The sequence below is a fragment of the Balaenoptera physalus genome, assembly GCF_965194825.1.
Source record: "Balaenoptera physalus genome assembly, chromosome: 13".
In the NCBI taxonomy this organism is placed as follows: Eukaryota; Metazoa; Chordata; class Mammalia; order Artiodactyla; family Balaenopteridae; genus Balaenoptera; species Balaenoptera physalus.
The window spans coordinates 41106338-41124474 of NC_138892.1; the positions used below are offsets into that span (position 1 = coordinate 41106338).

Genomic DNA, 18137 nt, shown 5'->3' on the forward strand with positions numbered 1-18137 from the left:
ACCAGGTAATTATAAAGCACATTTTTGAAAACAAAAAATCCTCTCCTCACAAAATTGCCCCAAATTCTGAATCACGGCCATCAGTTCGATGGACACAGAAAATGTAAATTTAATTTCTTTGATTTTATATTTATCTTTATGAGTCCTAGTCTTTCCTAGACATTAATTTTGGTTTCATTTTTATATGGTTGTTCTTCCGAAACTACCTTCAGTACTAAATTTGCCTCCTTCAGACCTTATCATATTTCCATAGGCTAAACCAAAATCATGTAACAGGCAGTAAAATCCCACCATTAAGCCATCCTATAAGGTACCAGTCCTTTTCTCTCCTTAGAAGGGAAGCTCCAGGACACAGGCAGGCACTGACTGCCATTAGGTGTGGATCCTACCTCACCTCTCTCAGGTTCATCACCAACAAGGCAATGTATAGGATGCGGCTCAGGACTCTCAGATTCTAGACATTTAAAGTTTTTGTTCTTTCTTTTTTCCCATCTTTTGAAGAATGTGGATGATAACACCTCATAGACAATTTACACATTCAAGTTATTACCATATTTCCATAGTTTTATTTTACCTAATGATTTATAAGTTCATTTAATTATGACATCTCGGTTTTTTCTTAGCTACTAATATTTCTTTTACTTGATGTGTATTCTCAAAATTCATTTTCCTTCCCCAATCCCTGCCAAATGGTATAAACGTTGTTTTCATGAACTTCAGGAAATTCCTACTTGCCTTTTAGTTTCTAGTTACCTTTTATAAGAAGAAAGCAAGTATGCATTTGGGCCATTCCTTTTACACCATGAAGGGCAGATATAATTAGTAGAATTTTTTAAATTCTGACCTTTTAGAAGCAAGAGATATGATTCATTAAAATATCATCAATATCAGCTTGCTGTATTTCTGTTTCTTTTCTTTTTCGTTTTCATCTTTATCTTTTTTTCTATATTTTGGTGTAATTTAAGGCAAGCCGTGAAGTTTCTCAAGTCTATCATGGGATCTAAAATTGCCCAGGAACATGTATACATATTATTGGTTTCCAAGCGTCATCTAGTGGTTGTGCTTTGCAATCACTGCAGATCCTCATGTAAATCTTTCCTCAACTAAGTCTTATATACATAGAATGATTCAATGCCCTAGGAGCAGTTATACTTTATAATTGAATAGTTCATCAGCTATTAAGACAACATTATGTCATATGATTCTATTTGCAATTGAATAAAACTGTACCCTTGTTCCATCATTGGTACCACTGAATACAATAATAGAATCCAGTGTGTTCTTTTTGTTTGTTGAAAATCTAATAGAGCTGCAGTCTGGGTGATGTAGTAGCATTATGTTCTCCCCGGGCTGCATCATGCAGGATCATCTAGTCAAATTTAGGAATAGGTCCTGATACACTTGTATACGGGCTTCGTACACTTAAAACACTATCAAATTGCATGGGGTTCTGAGTATTATATTCATTAGTACTAACAATCATCACTGAGAATATTACTTTTTCATCCTATGTGTAACCCTGGAGGAAGTACTTCTCAAACACAAGTAATTGTTTTAAAAAATGATATGAAAACCATATCTGTATGTCTTTTTACTCTTTCACACAGAATGTTCTTTTAAAATGATAATGAAGGGGCTTCCCTGGTGGCGCAGTGGTTGAGAGTCCGCCTGCCAATGCAGGGGACATGGGTTCGAGCCCTGGTCTGGGAGGATCCCACATGCCACGGAGCGGCTGAGCCCGTGCGCCCCAACTACTGAGCTTGTGCTCTAGAGTCCATGAGCCACAACTACTGAGCCCGTGTGCCACAACAACTGAGCCTGCACTCTAGAGCCCGTGCTCCGCAACAAGAGAAGCCACCGCAATGAGAAGCCTGTGCACCGCAACGAAGAGTAGCCCCTGCTCTCCACAACTAGAGAAAACCCGTGTGCAGCAACGAGGACCCAATGCAGCCAAAAATAAATAAATAAAATAAATTAAAATGATAATGAAGTAAAATAAATTTATAAGAGGAAAAAGGACTACTTCTGAGAACTAGGCCATTAACATTTTGAAGAGGGTATGTGTGAGAGCTGCAGCGGGTAAGGGTCTCCAAATTCGAGGTCTCCAGGCTTGTGAAGTCAGAGGCATGCTTTGATTCAGGCAGGTATGTGCACAAAATCACCTGAGATAACAGACTCCGTGATGTTCAAATTGTTCAGAGAGAGTCCTAAGGACTGGCGTGAGGATGAGGAGGAAGTGCTACTTGCGGACTCAGACGGGGGCCGAGCTGGCTTCGCAGCATTCCCCGTTTCTGCCTTCAACCGGTCGTTCTCAGCCTTCAGTATTTCAATCTCATTCTGTTGTGAAGATGGAAAACATGAAAAACATAGAGCTAGCTTGATTGAGAAAAGGGTACCAACTCTTTTAACAGGGTTAATCGGTTCATTTATTAAATAAACCATGCGGTGAGATATTAAATAAACAAGCATAAATTATGGAAACAGGATTTCCTTCCAAAGAAGGAAAAGTAATCCTTTTCTCTGTCTCTCACATATACATATTCAGCTATTCACAAATACACACACTAACCAGTAGAATTTTTTATAATTTTTAAAAAATCTATCATATATTTGAGGAGTTTTCCAAATATGACATGGTCTCATGTGAATTAAGAATAACATAATTGAAAAGTTCATACCATTTCTCATTTTAAAAGTAAACATACACACTACTACATATATAAAAATAGATAACCAACAGGGACCTACTGTATAGCACAGGGAACTATACTCAATATTTTGTAATAACCTATAAGGGAAAAGAATCTGAAAAAGAATATCTATTTATATCTATATCTATATATATATATTCAGTTATATACATATAACTGAATCACTGTGCTGAACACCTGAAACTAACATGACATTGTAAATCAACTATACTTCAATAAAATAAAAAATTTTTAAAAACTTAAAAAAAAATTTTAAATGAAAGTAATGTTAAAATCTCATAGAAAATAATGCCATTTGTAATACTCTGAATTCAGGGAGAGTTGAGAACCACAGTAAAACAAAAGTAATATAAATAAGGTGATTTAAAATTACCACTTCAGAATCCTAGCTAACGTCTGAAAAAGTTTTTGCTCCTTCAAAAATGGGGCACTAAGCTCATAAAAACAACACAAGCCTATTGATGAACATATCCTTTGGCAGATGAATCTGCTCAGCAATGAGCTTTTCCTATTTCAGTCATCTGTGGTACCAAGTGATTACTGGTTGACCATAATAAAATGAAAACTTAGTCTGAGCACAGACTGATTCTGAATTTAGCCTTCAGATGCTTCCAAAAAATAGAAAAGCTTTACTTCTACAGATGGCATTCTACATCACACTTACTTTCATATTTAGAAAGCTTGTGTTATATTTCTGTTGATTCCTCATTACGTTTGTTTTTCAATAGAAAACAGGTAAAGGTGTTTGAAAGTCAGATTTCAAAAGAATAGGAAAAAGTTAACATAAGGGTAAATCATGGAAAAGTGAAGAAGCAAGGGCTGTAGTAGTGTCTCTAAAACCTTAGCTCTCAGCGAATCCAGTCACTAGTACAGTGCCTTCAGTGGTCCTTGAGTGCAACTGGCCAGTTTGCACTCCCACTTCCAAACCTGGATTTGACAAAATTCTCCATCCAGTATTGAGAAATGAGGTGCAGAGACTGAATAAACAGAGTGTATTTCCAAAAAGGATTTAAACATGAGATTTGTTTTTATAATAACTAAGAGAAGAGAATAAGCAGCATTTTAAATCTCTCCCGTTTGTTCCCTGAAGGTGCTTTCGGACCGACCTGCATCCGGTTCATGGCTTCCCGGATCTGATCGAGATGATGAGCAGAGCTGAGGGCCTCCAGCCGAATATCCGTTAATTTTAATTCCTTTTCTCTGAGCTCACTCTTCAGCTGCAGAATTATCTCTGCCTCAGCCTCTGTGCATTCACAGATCCTGAAGAAAGAAACAAGCACAAAACCAGTGGTTGGGGGATGCCAGAGGATTACGAAAGGCAATGCTTCTTTTAAAAGCTGAACTGCAATATTATCCAGCAGGTACAGAGATTATTTGCTGCTGGCAATACCTAGAGAAAAGGAAAAAGTTTTACAAACAGTAGTACATTCACAGGTTCAAAACTGAAAATAGTAGCCGTCTCTTTTAATCTTTTCTTCCTATTTTCTGAAGTTTAAAAACAATCTATCTTTACTGTATATAAAGTGATCCTCAAAATTCCCTTGTTGCTGTTTATGGAGCTGAAAAGTCATAATATTACTGCATCTCATTCTACCATTTTTCAAGAGACTTGAGCCTCTATTTGCAACATGAAATTTGTTTAAAGCAAAGTTATTATGTCCTTAAAATGTTGATTTCTTGTTTTGTAAAATTTTGCAAAGAATAACCTTATTTGCCACAATACTATTTTCAGGTTACAATACAATTCAATATAAATATTGTAGAAAATAAATCAGGGAGATTAGTTTTGGACATTTAAATAATGGATGAGTGTTATATAATCCTCCTGGTAGGCTCAGCTGATTTAGGAGATCAGCTAATGAAACTGAATCACAGGTTTCAACCCAAATGGGCAGGCTAGTTGGGGGCTGCTTGAAGGTCATATACATTATATCCTATTGTTGTTCTGTAGACAGCTTTGTAGGAAGTATGTCAAAAGAATTTGTTTTATGTTAATGAATATCTTTTCCATTTAAAATGTGAGGACTAATTGCTGGTCACAAAATGATAGTGCTATGTTCTTTCCTCTAAGTCAGGAAATTATACAGGGTGTTCAAGGGTCTTAAATGGTTCTATTAGTGGCCCTGCTTTATATGAATTCTGGGTGAGCCACTGTCTTGGGCACACAAGGAGATCTCATTTAAATAGTATATAGAACAAAGAGAATTATCAGAGCACATGTTTTACATTCTAAATGTTTTATTCTTTCTTGTAGCATCAACTAGTGGGATACTATTTAAAAAATGCTATGCTAGATTATCTAACACAATTAAAGAAAAAAGGATTGAAGTTTGGCTTGAGGAAACCAAATTTTACTTCCAAAACAGGAGGACAGAGAAGGTAGTCATTGTTGAAATGCATGCGAGTGATTTTAGAAGAAGCAAGAGTGAACACTGCTTAGGTTAGAACCAGGATCTCTGCAGTTTTCATGCAACACACTCCATTTTACCGGGATCTATGCTTGTAGATCACAGGGCCATTTTGCCGTTTCTTTGGTGGCCAGACAAGGGGTAACCTGCATTTAATGCACAGTTAGACAGATACACGGACAAATGCAAGTGAAAAGAAGTGAAAATAATAACTTAGAAAAGGGGAGAATGAGATCAAGAACGGTCAATTTCTAATGTATGGAAAGCAGAAGAGAAACAAATGCTGTCTGCTATCCTAAGGAAGATCTGAAAATAATCGGTATAGAGATGGTGCTGCAGTTCCATTTAGAACACAGATCTAGGCTTGGCCTTAAGTTGTCTTTAACAAAATACTTCCGCAACCGGCAGAGGGAGTGACTTACGCTGAGGCGGATTGCGAGGGCTTCATGGAGGCTGGCCCACAGTCACCCGCATTGTGGGGCAACTTGGGGGACGCTGGAAGGGACGAATCAGTAAGCTCTTCAATGTCCGAATGTGAGGATGGAGGCTTGGTGGACTTTTTCTTCCCAAAGGCTTGTTTGAATGAGCTTCTCAGCTGCAAGAAGGACAGAAATTACCTTCCTTGTCTATTTGCACTGGGGGCATCTTGCTTTGGGCCGTTAGTTTGCAGGTGCCATCCTAGCCACTGCCTGGGGTCAGTATGTATAAGCAAAGGATTAACAGCTGCAGCACAGTATCTCTAAAAAAAAAAAGATACCGTGTTTTGTGTTTTTGTTTTATTCTTGTATTAATCCAGCGCAGCGCAAACATGGAAGGCTTTTAAACAGTGCAGGGTCAAGGGCATGGCTGTCAGAGCACTCATTTAAAACGAAGTACCTTGAAGGGATCTCCGTTCAGAAGGCTCCTCTCTTCAAGGCAATTTGTTTTAAATGGCTGCTTTAGCGCTACAATCAAGTCAGGGCCTGCTGACAATATAAACTTAAAAAGCAAAATGAAATCAAATTCACCTAACACTTCATTAATTGTGAGTTTCTATTCAAATTTTCAGTTCCCGGACTATGAGAAACCAGAGTTGGTATGCCCTACCGCGCTATTCAGAAAGTAGTTTTACTTCTCTTTAAAACTGGAGATTAAAATGAAAAGACACAAAGAAAAGACATACAAGGTAATCTGTTTTTAAAAGGTATAAAAGCCTCCTGCCAAAATGAATAGCATTCATGCCAAGGGTGGGTATTTTTATAGATGCATGCCAAATTGTCCATGGTTTATATTCACCTCACTTCCTCTAGAGTTCACCTTGCAGAAACATGAAAGAGTGTGGAATTACAAATCAAGGGAATGAAGGCTGATCAGTATTTTAAAATATTACCTGCATAAACATTTTTTTAAAACAGAAAAGATATTTCTCTCATTATTTACAGAAAGCACTCCAGTAAAATCCTCTGCTAGTTGTATTTTGGATTTCATCAAGAGTTCTACTTATTTAAAATCTACTTTTTTCTTTCATGGCATTAAAAGAAATCCTTTACTTCATTGTTTTTAAACATTTTGCAGTGATAGCATCTTCCCCTCAGTTTTTCAGCAATTACTTAATATCATAAATTCTATCTCTAGCAAACTTAAGGGACAGTCCTGTTAAAGTACATTTCTATATTTATCCTATGTTCTTTTGGTAAAAATACATATAGTTGATTTCTTGTACAGTGACACTTTATTCACACTATAAACCCTGTTGATGCAAGGAGTGGAGAGGCTTTCAAGGTCTCTTCTTTCCCTTTTACTTTTTTTATTCCATTTTTTCTCCACTTCCTCCATCCACCAGCACCACCACCATCACCACCATCAGCATCACCATCATCTTTTTCTTCTTCTTCATCTCTACCTCCACGGTAAGCCCCTGCTCTGAGCCATTTATTTACACGTTACCCTATTTTTCTTTACAGTATCTCTATAAAGTCAGTATTAATTATCCAATTTTTACAGATGAGAAAATTTAGGCTCCCCAAAAGGTGAAGTCACTTGCCTAAGATCCAAATAGTAAGTGTCAAAGCTGGGATTCAAATCCAAGTTTAGTTAGTGCCAACTCCAAAACGTTTGCTCTTCAGCACCATGCTGCCCTAATCTTGGTGAAGAGTGTAGCCTTTGAGGTGTCAGTCACTTGAATGAGACACTGTAAACTGCTGTGGATCTCTAAAGCCCAAAAGGAAAAAGCCTGACTCACTGTGCAGTAATAAGCTTCTGAATTAGATGAATGCTAATGGCTTACCCAGTTTTTCTTTTTCTTCTTCTTGGAGTCAGCATCGTTACCACTGCCAATGCTGGAATGGCTCGTGGCACTGTTGATACTAGAAACGCTTTCGGAGGAATGCTGTCTTCTGATGCGGAGATCTAGCCACAGATAGACAATATCACGTTTACCCATAAAAACTTGCAATCTGAACAAACAAGACTTTTAGGCTTTCTGAGAGGAAGTCCTCTAATAAATGTCAACATGGCTTTGTACAGATTATTTCAATGCAGTTTTGGTTTTATAAGCTTAATAAAGTACAACCATATTTGCTTTAATTAACTGGGTTATCTGTATTAAGATTCAATGGGAATCTCAAGTCAGTCTGTAGCACTGGTGTTTTAATGAATTCTGAGTTTTGTCCCCAAATGAACTGCTATGCTAGTGATTTTTACTGAATACCTGGATCAAACAGCACTTCCAAAATGATTTATTCCAAATGATTTGTTCCATGGAGTAAAAGGAAACTCTTAATAGCATGATAATTAATTGTGTGTCTTTAATATTTATCCTTCGAATAAAGCTACCGAAGCCAAATATATTAACTTTCCATTTCATGGAATCATACCTTGTTAGAGCCAAAACAAACCTTGCAAGTCATCTAAGCACTTCATACCACAGATGGAGCAACTGAAGTGCAAAGAAGTTAAGTAAACTGACCAAGGTCAAAGAGCCAATGGGGCGAAGGTCCTCAAGAGAGAATGTGGGTAGACTGTATTTGTGAATTAAACAGAAATCATACTTAAGACAGTGCAATTCTTCCATCATACCCCTAACCCCTGTCCATGACTTGGAAGAGTAATAGTAGTAACAATAATAACAGGTAATAATAAAGCTAGCTTTTACTACTCTGCTCTGGGAGTATCTAATTTTACTCTTAAAGCAAACCATTGAAATGAGTGTAAGTATTAAATTTTCCCTGTGGTCACGTAGCTGAAAAACAGTGGAGCCAACTTGAGACTTAGAAGTATCCTACTGTCTATTGTACTAATTGCCAGGTGATATGACTTCTATATACTCCTAAAGAGCATGGAGTGCTTCTCTAGATAATAAGATATTTTGAAGAGGATACCATTTGATACTAAATCACTTTTTGAACATATTCACTTACTCCATACAATCAGCTTATAAGATTTATTTATAGTCATTAAAATTAAAATTGAAATGATTTCTACTCACAGTGAACTTAAGTGTTAGCGGAGACACTAATAATTCATAAAATTATTTTAAGGTCAAATATGCTTTTAGGCCATTTCTATTGTCATATATAATTGGTATCAATGCATATTAGCCAAGCAAAAAAATCTCAGTGGAACTTATAAGATGTCAGAAATTATTATATAGCTTTCAAAAAGTTCCCATAGAAATAATAGTATATAATCAAAGCTTTGCAGTTGACTAATTTAACAGTAAAATGACTGATGGCAATGGAAATGTAACCGGTTACTTTCAAAACATACAATAAATAAGTATGTGTGGGTGTATAATATGCATATACATATCTCCATCCTTAATCTCATGTACATACATACCAATAAGTACTTTAATTTTTCCATTAAGGGAATAACCATGCTGAAAAATTTTACGGGAGGGTAAAAACAGAGCTGTTTTTAAGAATCCCTAGAGTTTGGTCCAAAAGTATTTTTTTTTTTAATGATGAGAACATTTACTGTTTTTCCATGCCCAAAACATTACCAGTACCAAAACCTAAATCAAGGTATTTATGTGTTGTTTTGATTCAACAATAAAGGAGCACAGTATCCTTTAATCAACTAATATGGAAATTATATGAATAAGCAATAAAAGAACATGTGTAGGTATCTGTGTTTTAAATTTCTGCTACAGTTGGCTATAAGCTTTTCTGAACAAGATTAGTATTTGCTATTTTTCCCTTCATAACTGACTTTTACAAAAAAAAAAGATGTATTAAGCGTTAAAGTATTCCAGAGTTTTTATTATATCCAGAATTAATAAATTATATTTGACTTCAAGTAATTCCAAATTTTAAAAAGATTGGTAAATTCTTGTAATCGTAGGTCAAAAGTAGTCCTTGGAGGTATTAGTTATGTTCAATTATGACCGCATTTCCAATAAAGATTGGCAAGGGCATAATTTCAATAATACCATGGAATGAAGGGAATGCATTTTACTTTTCTCTGGCAATTCTTTTCTAGTGTTTGTAAGTATCTGATTGAGTACATGTGGCATTGCAGAGCTCAGTAAAGAATGGCTGACCAAATGAATATCAACAATCTGAATGAATGGAGAAGCTTATTTTAAAAATATCTATTTCAGTTATATGTTTATTCGTTCATTCATTTTCCACTTCCCACCTTCTGCACCGTCACTGTTCTAGTTCAAGCCACCACCATCACCTACCTGCTCTAAGAAAGAACAGCTGTCCAACTCACCTTCAAACCATTCTACAAACCATAGTTAGAGAAATCTTTTTAAAGAAAAACCTCATCATCATTCCCTTACCTGAGACTTCCCAATAGATTTCCATTTTAATAAGAATAGAAAACATTTCAACTCTTAAATATTGCCTGAAGTTTCCTCAGTAATCTGGTCAGTATTTATCTCTCCAGCCTGGTTCTACTTACTTTACCTTCGGTCATTATCTTCCTTGTATCAGTTCCATAAAGGCACTAATCTCTTTTCTGACTCAAGACCCTCCTGGAATGCTCTTCTCTAAATATTTACAATATGCCTTGATATGAGTTTTAATACTACAGAAACACAATCTGAATATTCTATATACATTCAACCCTTTAAAACTATTTGTTTTTGTTAGTTTTAAATCTTACAAAATTATTTTTTAATCTTTCTTGGCCAAGTTGAATATTAACTATTATCATTTTGTTCATTTTAGGTATCCCTCCCACATTTCTGAGCAAAGGAATTCCTATTTTTCAATTCCAGTAGATATATTAAGCTACCTGTTGCCTGAGATAAAAGGAATCTTTCCAGAAAGTTTTACTTCAGTGACTTGTACTGTGGTAAAGAAAGGATTAAGCCTTTTTAAATCCCTTCTGGACCTATTTACTGACATGAAGATTTAGAACATAAGCTGCTTTATTATAGCTCTAAGATAAGCTTTAAATATGCAGTAATTTTCCATGCCACATATAAATTAACTCCCCCACATGGAAAGTTGCTAAATTCTTAAGAGAAGTAGCCCCTAGAGAACTAGTTTGTCCTTCAATTTAAGTATATTTCACTTTATATAACTGTTTTCCTATAAGTTAAATTTCAAGTTTTTAAAAATTGTATTAGTCCTTTCTATAAAATTTGAATAAGCCCCTTTTATGTGCAAGCCATCATTACAGCCAGGATTAAGGATTAAGAAAACAGACCACCCTGCCATCGACCAGGAAAGGCAGACCATAAACAAATTAAGGCACCAAAGTGACTGAATGCAAATTTTGATGAGGGAAGTACAGTTATTTCCAGAAACATATCACAGAGGGACCTCATATGGTTTAGGAGACAAGGAGGCATGTTTAGGCTAACTCTTGCAAGATCTCAAAAAGTTTTTATGCTGAACAAATAGGGTAGAAAGTTCCAAGTAGAATAAAGAGAATATATAAAGAACTTTTGAAGAACTGAAAGAAGTTCTGGATAGCTGAAATATGAAATACACAACACGACAAAATAGCAAGACATAAGGTCTAGAACAGTGTCTAGCACATAAATGGTAATATCAATAAATACTTGTTGAATGAATGAAGCTGGTGAAGAGAGATTATGTCATGTTAAGGAGTTAGTATTTCATCTAAAGGCAATGGGATACCTGTTAAATATATATTGTTAGACAACTGCTCTGGTCTCAGTGTGAAGAATGGCATAAGGAGGTGAAAGATGAAGAGCAGGAAGGCTCCTTAAGACTTAGGAGTTTGTGGTCATAGTTCAGGGGAGATATGAGGAATGGTGATAGCAGGATGAGAGAAAAGGGAACAAGATATATTTAATGGATGGAATCAATAGAACTTAGTGATTTACTGCATAAGAAGAGGAGGATTTCTGGCCATATGGAAGGATGGTGATGCTGTTTACTGAGAAAGGAACACTGAAGGCAAAGCAGGTCTGAGAAGGAAGAAGATAAGTTCAGATTTGGAGATGCTGACTTTCAGGTGGCAAACAGACACCCAAAGATAACCTAATGGAGTTTTCTCTTTGGCAGCTAGATATACAGCTCTGTAACTCAAAAGACGAGCCTGCCCTGGAGAGATATATTTGACAGTTATCAACACATAAATAATAATTATAGGTAGAGTACTAGATGAGTTTGTATAAAATTTTAGATAGGATGAAGAGAATCATAATGTATAAAATCATAATGGAAGACAGTTTAGGACTGCGTTCTAAGAAACATCAACATTTAACAAATGCATACAAACGAGTAAATCTATAAGAGAAACTGTGAAAGAAATTTCAAAGGAGCAGAAGAAAAACTGAGAATGTGGATGTCATGAGCATTAGAAGAAGTGAATGTTTCAAGTAGGATGCAGTGGACATCAGCATCAAATGCTATTTGCACAACAAATACAATAAGAATTTTAAATGTTGTACTGGACTTAGAGTCATCTAAGTCATTATTGATGATGGAGAGAACAGTTTTGGTGGAGTAGTGGAAAGAGAAACCACACTCCCGTGGTCTGAAGTGTAACTGGATGTTGAAGACAATGAATGATTCCATCAAACTTTCCCAAAATTCATCTGGAAATGCGAAGAGAGATGACAGAGCACTCAGGATTTAGGAAAACATTTTTCAGCTGGTAAAGAGTTGAGCATACTGAATGCTACTGAAAAGAGTCAGAATAGGAATAAGTAGAACCTATGTAAAGAAAACAATGACATGACATTATCACAGAGTATTTCTTCAGTGGCAATCTAAGGAGTGGGGTAGTGGCAGAGAAGATTATTTTATCATTGTTTCCAATTGTTGAAGCATAGTAATAATTAAAAACACACCAACTTTTAGTCCATTTTCTTACTGTTATTTTAAGTTCTCTACAGAAAAGTACCTTTTTATTGCCCCCACCCAGGACGAGTTGCTCCCAGTATCCACTACTTCACCATATTGATTATTGTATTTTTACATACAGATCTAGATTTTCATACTCCTTCCCAGGTTTGTTTTGCTTGAAGGCAGCTATGAATACATTAATCAACCTCCTCAGACCCACCTTCACCAAATCAGGTGGAGAGAAAAGAGTTGGACTGTAGAAGCAATTTCCTTAAGGTCAGTTTGATACTGAAGCCTACTGTTCTTAAATTCTGAGATTCTGACTGCATTAGTAGCAACTTATATTGATATATTATAAAAGGCAGTGCAACTGAGTAAAAGCAGCTTTGTTCTAATTAATAAATAAAAATAGATTCCTAGCAGATTGGATGAAAAATGGAAAGATTTCTAAACATACCTTTGGGAGGGTGGTCTGGACCGTTGAGTGCTCCCTGAATGGCTGCCTGGGCAGCAGAGTTCTGGGCCTTCAGCATTTCAATGGTTTCTCTTAGTTCGATCAGTTCAGACTCCTGTGAAATGAACAGAATTTAGGACCTTTAAAAGTAAAAGATTCTTATTCATAGCTCACTATCAAATGAGTTTGATTTTATGTAGTGCTAATGTCCTGGTAGATTTAGATGCGTGGCTGACCTTTCAAGTTGTGTCTTACAACCTCTTACTTGTAAATGTAAGAAGGTAAATGCAATAGAGAATTAAAAAATAATGTCTTGGTTATTCTCTTATAAATGTGATCTGAACAGTCTTTATTTCTTTAAAAGGGTGGTACCCAGAGCTGACCGGTACCACATAAAGCAAGATATCACACTGCTCATTTTAGATACCAAACTTATTAATACTACCCACGATTATATTACATAAATACTATTATTGCATTGGTACATCATATTGCATTTACTGTTAACTGGAAACCCTGAGTTTTTGTCAAATGAGTGATTTTAGATTTTCTCACTTATTTTGCACTTAGGAAATAGATTCTTTATATTCAAGAACAAAACCTGGAATTAATTCCTAACTCACTCCTATTAAATGCCATATGTCATCCTAGATTCTGGCACTTTTCAACCAACAGAATTCCTAGTATGAAGATCTAGTTTCACCAAGCCAAAGCAATACAGGAATTTAAAAAAAGTGAATAGAAATATAGTCCTTAAAATAGTTAAATTATTTAAAAAGCTTACAAATCAAATTTTTATAAAACACCTATTTTCTTATTGAATTAAGGGTAATTTTAAGCTATGTCTCAACGAAAATCCGTGTATAAATTTGACCTCCCATAGTTATTTAAATGAATATCTTTACCAGAAATAAAGGACTCACTATTAGGAAGATAAGATAACAGCACCAACACAACAACAAGGAACTAGAGTGCTGTTTCAGCAGAAGCAATATTTCCATCAGGAGCACAAAAACAAGGAGTATCCTTCTTGGCAGTGATAGCAATCCTAAAAATTAGAATTCTTGTCAGCCTCTGGGGGGGGAGAATTCCTCCATAACGTGTTTGTCATTCATCATTTTCTCCATTTTCTTTTTTGGAAGAAAGCCAAAGAATCAGGCTTGGGTTCTTCACTCCATGGTAAGCAGTTTATCCCTACTTAATGTCTCCCAGTATATACGAAAAAAGGCAGGACCATGACAACTGCCTCTGCAGGAAACTGCTTCATACATGAGAATGTCCAACGACTATTCCAGCCTTAGACACTTTTTAAAAAAAAAGATAGACGGTGCTAACTGAAACGATATCCAAGTTCGGAATAGATACTTGGCATCTCATATATCTACCTTCTTTGAGTATCTGGCATATTCCTGATAGAGGACAGTTAGGTATTTTTAAAAAACAAACCCTCTTATAGACTTTTAATAGCTTATAAGTCAAAGAATCTCATAATAGAAAATCAATAATGACCTCCTGGATTCATAGATGGATCTTCAAATACTTGAGTATAATTTCATTTGCATTTATTTATCATAAAGGAAAAAGAACATGTTTGTGAAAACTTCCAATACCATGACAAATTCAAATACAATTCATCATAATTTCTCAGTCTTTCCAAGTTTTATCTATATTCTGTCCCTTGCCCAACTAGTAATAGATAATTGTACCAAAACTGAATCTACTTCCCATTTAAAATAAATCTCCCAAGTGATAAAATATTTATTGGAAATCCATTCTTCTTTTACCAGGAATTTATTCACAAAAGAATACCTATAGTGCATACTTAGTGAATCACATAATTTAAGTAGTTAATTTTACAACATATAGACTAAGATGAATGTTAAATTTTAAATAAAGTCAGACTTTCATCCTTGAATTTAAAATCAATAATGCTTGTACTTTGGATTAAAAATCTGCTAAAACATTTGGCCTTAGATTTAAAGAGGAAAAATGAAATTGGAATCTCATGCAAATCTCTAAAAAATTAGCTTAATTTTATGGGTTGGCTGACTTATTTTACTGTCAAAATTCTACTCTTTTCTAGAGAAATCTCTTCTAAAAACTTTTTTTTTTTAATTAGACGTAAAATGTTCAGGTAACATTGATTTTTCAGAAAACTGCTTAATGAAATAGAAGAATGATCACTTTCTAAAATTTTAAGTATATTTTTAACAACAACAGATATTAGCAGGGTAGTTGTTACTCAGTGTGGCACACTAAGCCCAATGGAAGAAAAACTAAGTAAGAAATATATTTGTTATATAATGTGGGAAAATCACATCTATGAAAAAATTAGTTTAGCCAAATTCAGATTACCAGTTCTTTCAGAGAACTTTGTAAGTATAAATTCTCTTTAATTAAAAAGATAGTTAGAGAAGCAAGAAGAACTACAATCCTGCAGCCTGTGAAACAAAAACCACATTCACAGAAAGATAGACTGATGAAAAGGCAGAGGGCTATGTACCAGATGAAGGAACAAGATAAAACCCCAGAAAAACAACTAAATGAAATGGAGGTAGGCAACCTTCCAGAAAAAGAATTCAGAATAATGATAGTGAAGATGATCCAGGACCTCAGAAAAAGAATGGAGGCAAAGATCGAGAAGATGCAAGAAATGTTTAACAAAGACCTAGAAGAATTCAAGAACAAACAGAGATGAACAATAACTGAAATGAAAACTACACTACAAGGAATCAATAGCAGAATAACTGAGGCAGAAGAAAGGATAAATGACCTGGAAGACAGAATGGTGGAATTCACTGCTGCGGAACAGAATAAAGAAAAAAGAATGAAAAGAAATGAAGACAGCCTAAGAGACCTCTGGGACAATATTAAATGTAACAACATTCACATTATAGGGGTCCCAGAAGGAGAAGAGAGACAGAAAGAACCTGAGAAAATATTTGAAGAGATTATAGTCGAAAATTTCCCTAACATGGGAAAGGAAATAGCCACCCACATCCAGGAAGCGCAGCGAGTCCCATACAGGATAAACCCAAGGAGAAACACGCCGAGACACATAGTAACCAAATTGGCAAAAATTAAAGACAAAGAAAAATTATTGAGAGCAGCAAGGGAAAAATGACAAATAACATACAAGGGAACTCCCATAAGGTTAACAGCTGATTTCTCAGCAGAAACTCTACAAGCCAGAAGGGAGTGGCATGATATATTTAAAGTGATGAAAGGGAAGAACCTACAACCAAGATTACTCTACCCGGCAAGGATCTCATTCAGATTCGGTGGAGGAATCAAAAGCTTCAGAGACAAGCAAAAGCTAAGAGAATTCAGCACCACCAAACCACCTCTACAACAAATCCTAAAGGAACTTCTCTAAATGGGAAACACAAGAGAAGAAAAGGACCTACAAAACCAAACCCAAAACAATTAAGAAAATGGTCATAGGAACATACATATCGATAACTATCTTAAATGTGAATGGATTAAATGCTCCAACCAAAAGACACAGGCTTGCTGAATGGATACAGAAACAAGACCATACATATGCTGTCTACAAGACACCCACTTTAGACCTAGGGACACATACAGACTGAAAGTGAGGGGATGGAAAAAGATATTCTGTGCAAATGGAAATCAAAAGAAAGCTGGAGTAGCAATACTCATATCAGATAAAATAGACTTTAAAATAAAGAATGTTACAAGAGACAAGGAAGGATACTACATAATGATCAAGGGATCAATCCAAGAAGAAGATATAACAATTATAAATATATATGCACCCAACATAGGAGCACCTCAATACATACGGCAACTGCTAACAGCTATAAAAGAGGAAATCGACAGTAACACAATAATAGTGGGGGACTTTAACACCTCACTTATACCAATATACAGATCATCCAAAATGAAAAAATAAGGAAACAGAAGCTTTAAATGACACAATAGACCAGATAGATTTAATTGATATTTATAGGACATTCCATCCAAGAACAGCAGATTACACTTTCTTCTCAAGTGTGCACGGAACATTCTCCAGGATAGATCACACCTTGGGTCACAAATCAAGCCTCAGTAAATTTAAGCAAATTGAAATCATATCAAGCATCTTTTCTGACCACAATGCTATGAGATTAGAAATGAACTACAGGGAAAAAAATGTAAAAAACACAAACACATGCAGGCTAAACAATACGTTACTAAATAACCAAGCGATCACTGAAGAAATCAAAGAGGAAATCAAAAAATACCTAGAGACAAATGACAATGAAAACACGATGATCCAAAACCTGTGGGATGCAGCAAGACCAGATCTAAGAGGGAAGTTTATAGCTATTCAAGCCTACCTCAAGAAACAAGAAAAATCTCACATACACAATCTAACCTTACACCTAAAGGAACTAGAGAAAGAAGAACAAAGAAAACCCAAAGTTAGCAGAAGGAAAGAAATCATAAAGATCAGACCAGAAATAAATGAAATAGAAACAAAGAAAACAATAGCAAAGATCAATAAAACTAAAAGCTGGTTCTTTGAGAAGATAAACAAAATTGATAAACCATTAGCCAGACTCATTAAGAAAGAGAGGGAGAGGACTCAAATCAGTAAAATTAGAAGTGAAAAAGAAGTTACAACAGACACCGCAGAAACACAAAGCATCCTAAGAGACTACTACAAGCAACTCTATGCCAATAAAATGGACAACCTGCAAGAAAGGGACAAATTCTTAGAGAGGTATAACCTTCCAAGACTGAAGCAGGAAGAAATAGAAACTATGAAAAGCCCAATCACAAGTAATGAAATTGAAACTGTGATTAAAAATCTTCCAACAAACAAACGTCCAGGACCAGATGGCTTCACAGGTGAATTCTATCAAACATTTAGAAAAGAGCTAACACCCATCTTTCTCAAACTCCTCCAAAAAATTGCAGAGGAAGGAACACTCCCAAACTCATTCTATGAGGACACCATCACCCTGATAAGAAAACCAGACAAAGATACTACAAAAAAAGAAAATTACAGACCAATATCACTGATGAATATAGATGCAAAAATCCTCAACAAAATACTAACAAACAGAATCCAACAACACATTAAAAGGATCATACACCACGATCAAGTGGGATTTATCCCAGGGATGCAAGGATTCTTCAATATACGCAAATCAATCAATGTGATACACCATATTAACAAATTGAAGAATAAAAACCATATGATCATCTCAATAGATGCAGAAAAAGCTTTCTTTTTGACAAAATTCAACACCCATTTATGATAAAAACTCTCCAGAAAGTGGGCATAGAGGGAACCTAC

The 18137-nt window shown here is 35.5% G+C and overlaps 1 protein-coding gene and 1 long non-coding RNA gene across 11 annotated transcripts in view; one reads left to right on the forward strand and one right to left on the reverse strand.

Annotated features, from left to right (window-relative positions):
- Positions 1-18137, forward strand: part of LOC309640440 — a 676795-nt gene that overhangs the window by 649916 nt on the left and 8742 nt on the right. The gene's annotated exons all lie outside the window — the stretch shown is intronic.
- NAV3 (neuron navigator 3) overlaps positions 1-18137 on the reverse strand; it is an 867875-nt gene that overhangs the window by 25918 nt on the left and 823820 nt on the right. For 6 of the 10 annotated variants that reach the window (XM_082418853.1, XM_082418852.1, XM_082418855.1 and 3 more), the window contains 6 exons: positions 12833-12944; positions 7386-7507; positions 5996-6097; positions 5542-5714; positions 3818-3971; positions 2163-2337 (listed from right to left, as the gene is read on the reverse strand). In XM_082418853.1, coding sequence (XP_082274979.1) covers positions 2163-2337; positions 3818-3971; positions 5542-5714; positions 5996-6097; positions 7386-7507; positions 12833-12944 — 838 coding nt within the window. Of the gene's footprint in view, positions 1-2162; positions 2338-3817; positions 3972-5199; positions 5266-5541; positions 5715-5995; positions 6098-6394; positions 6416-7385; positions 7508-12832; positions 12945-18137 lie in introns of all 10 variants that reach the window. The other 4 variants (XM_082418851.1, XM_082418849.1, XM_082418847.1 and 1 more) reach the window with 3 other exon arrangements.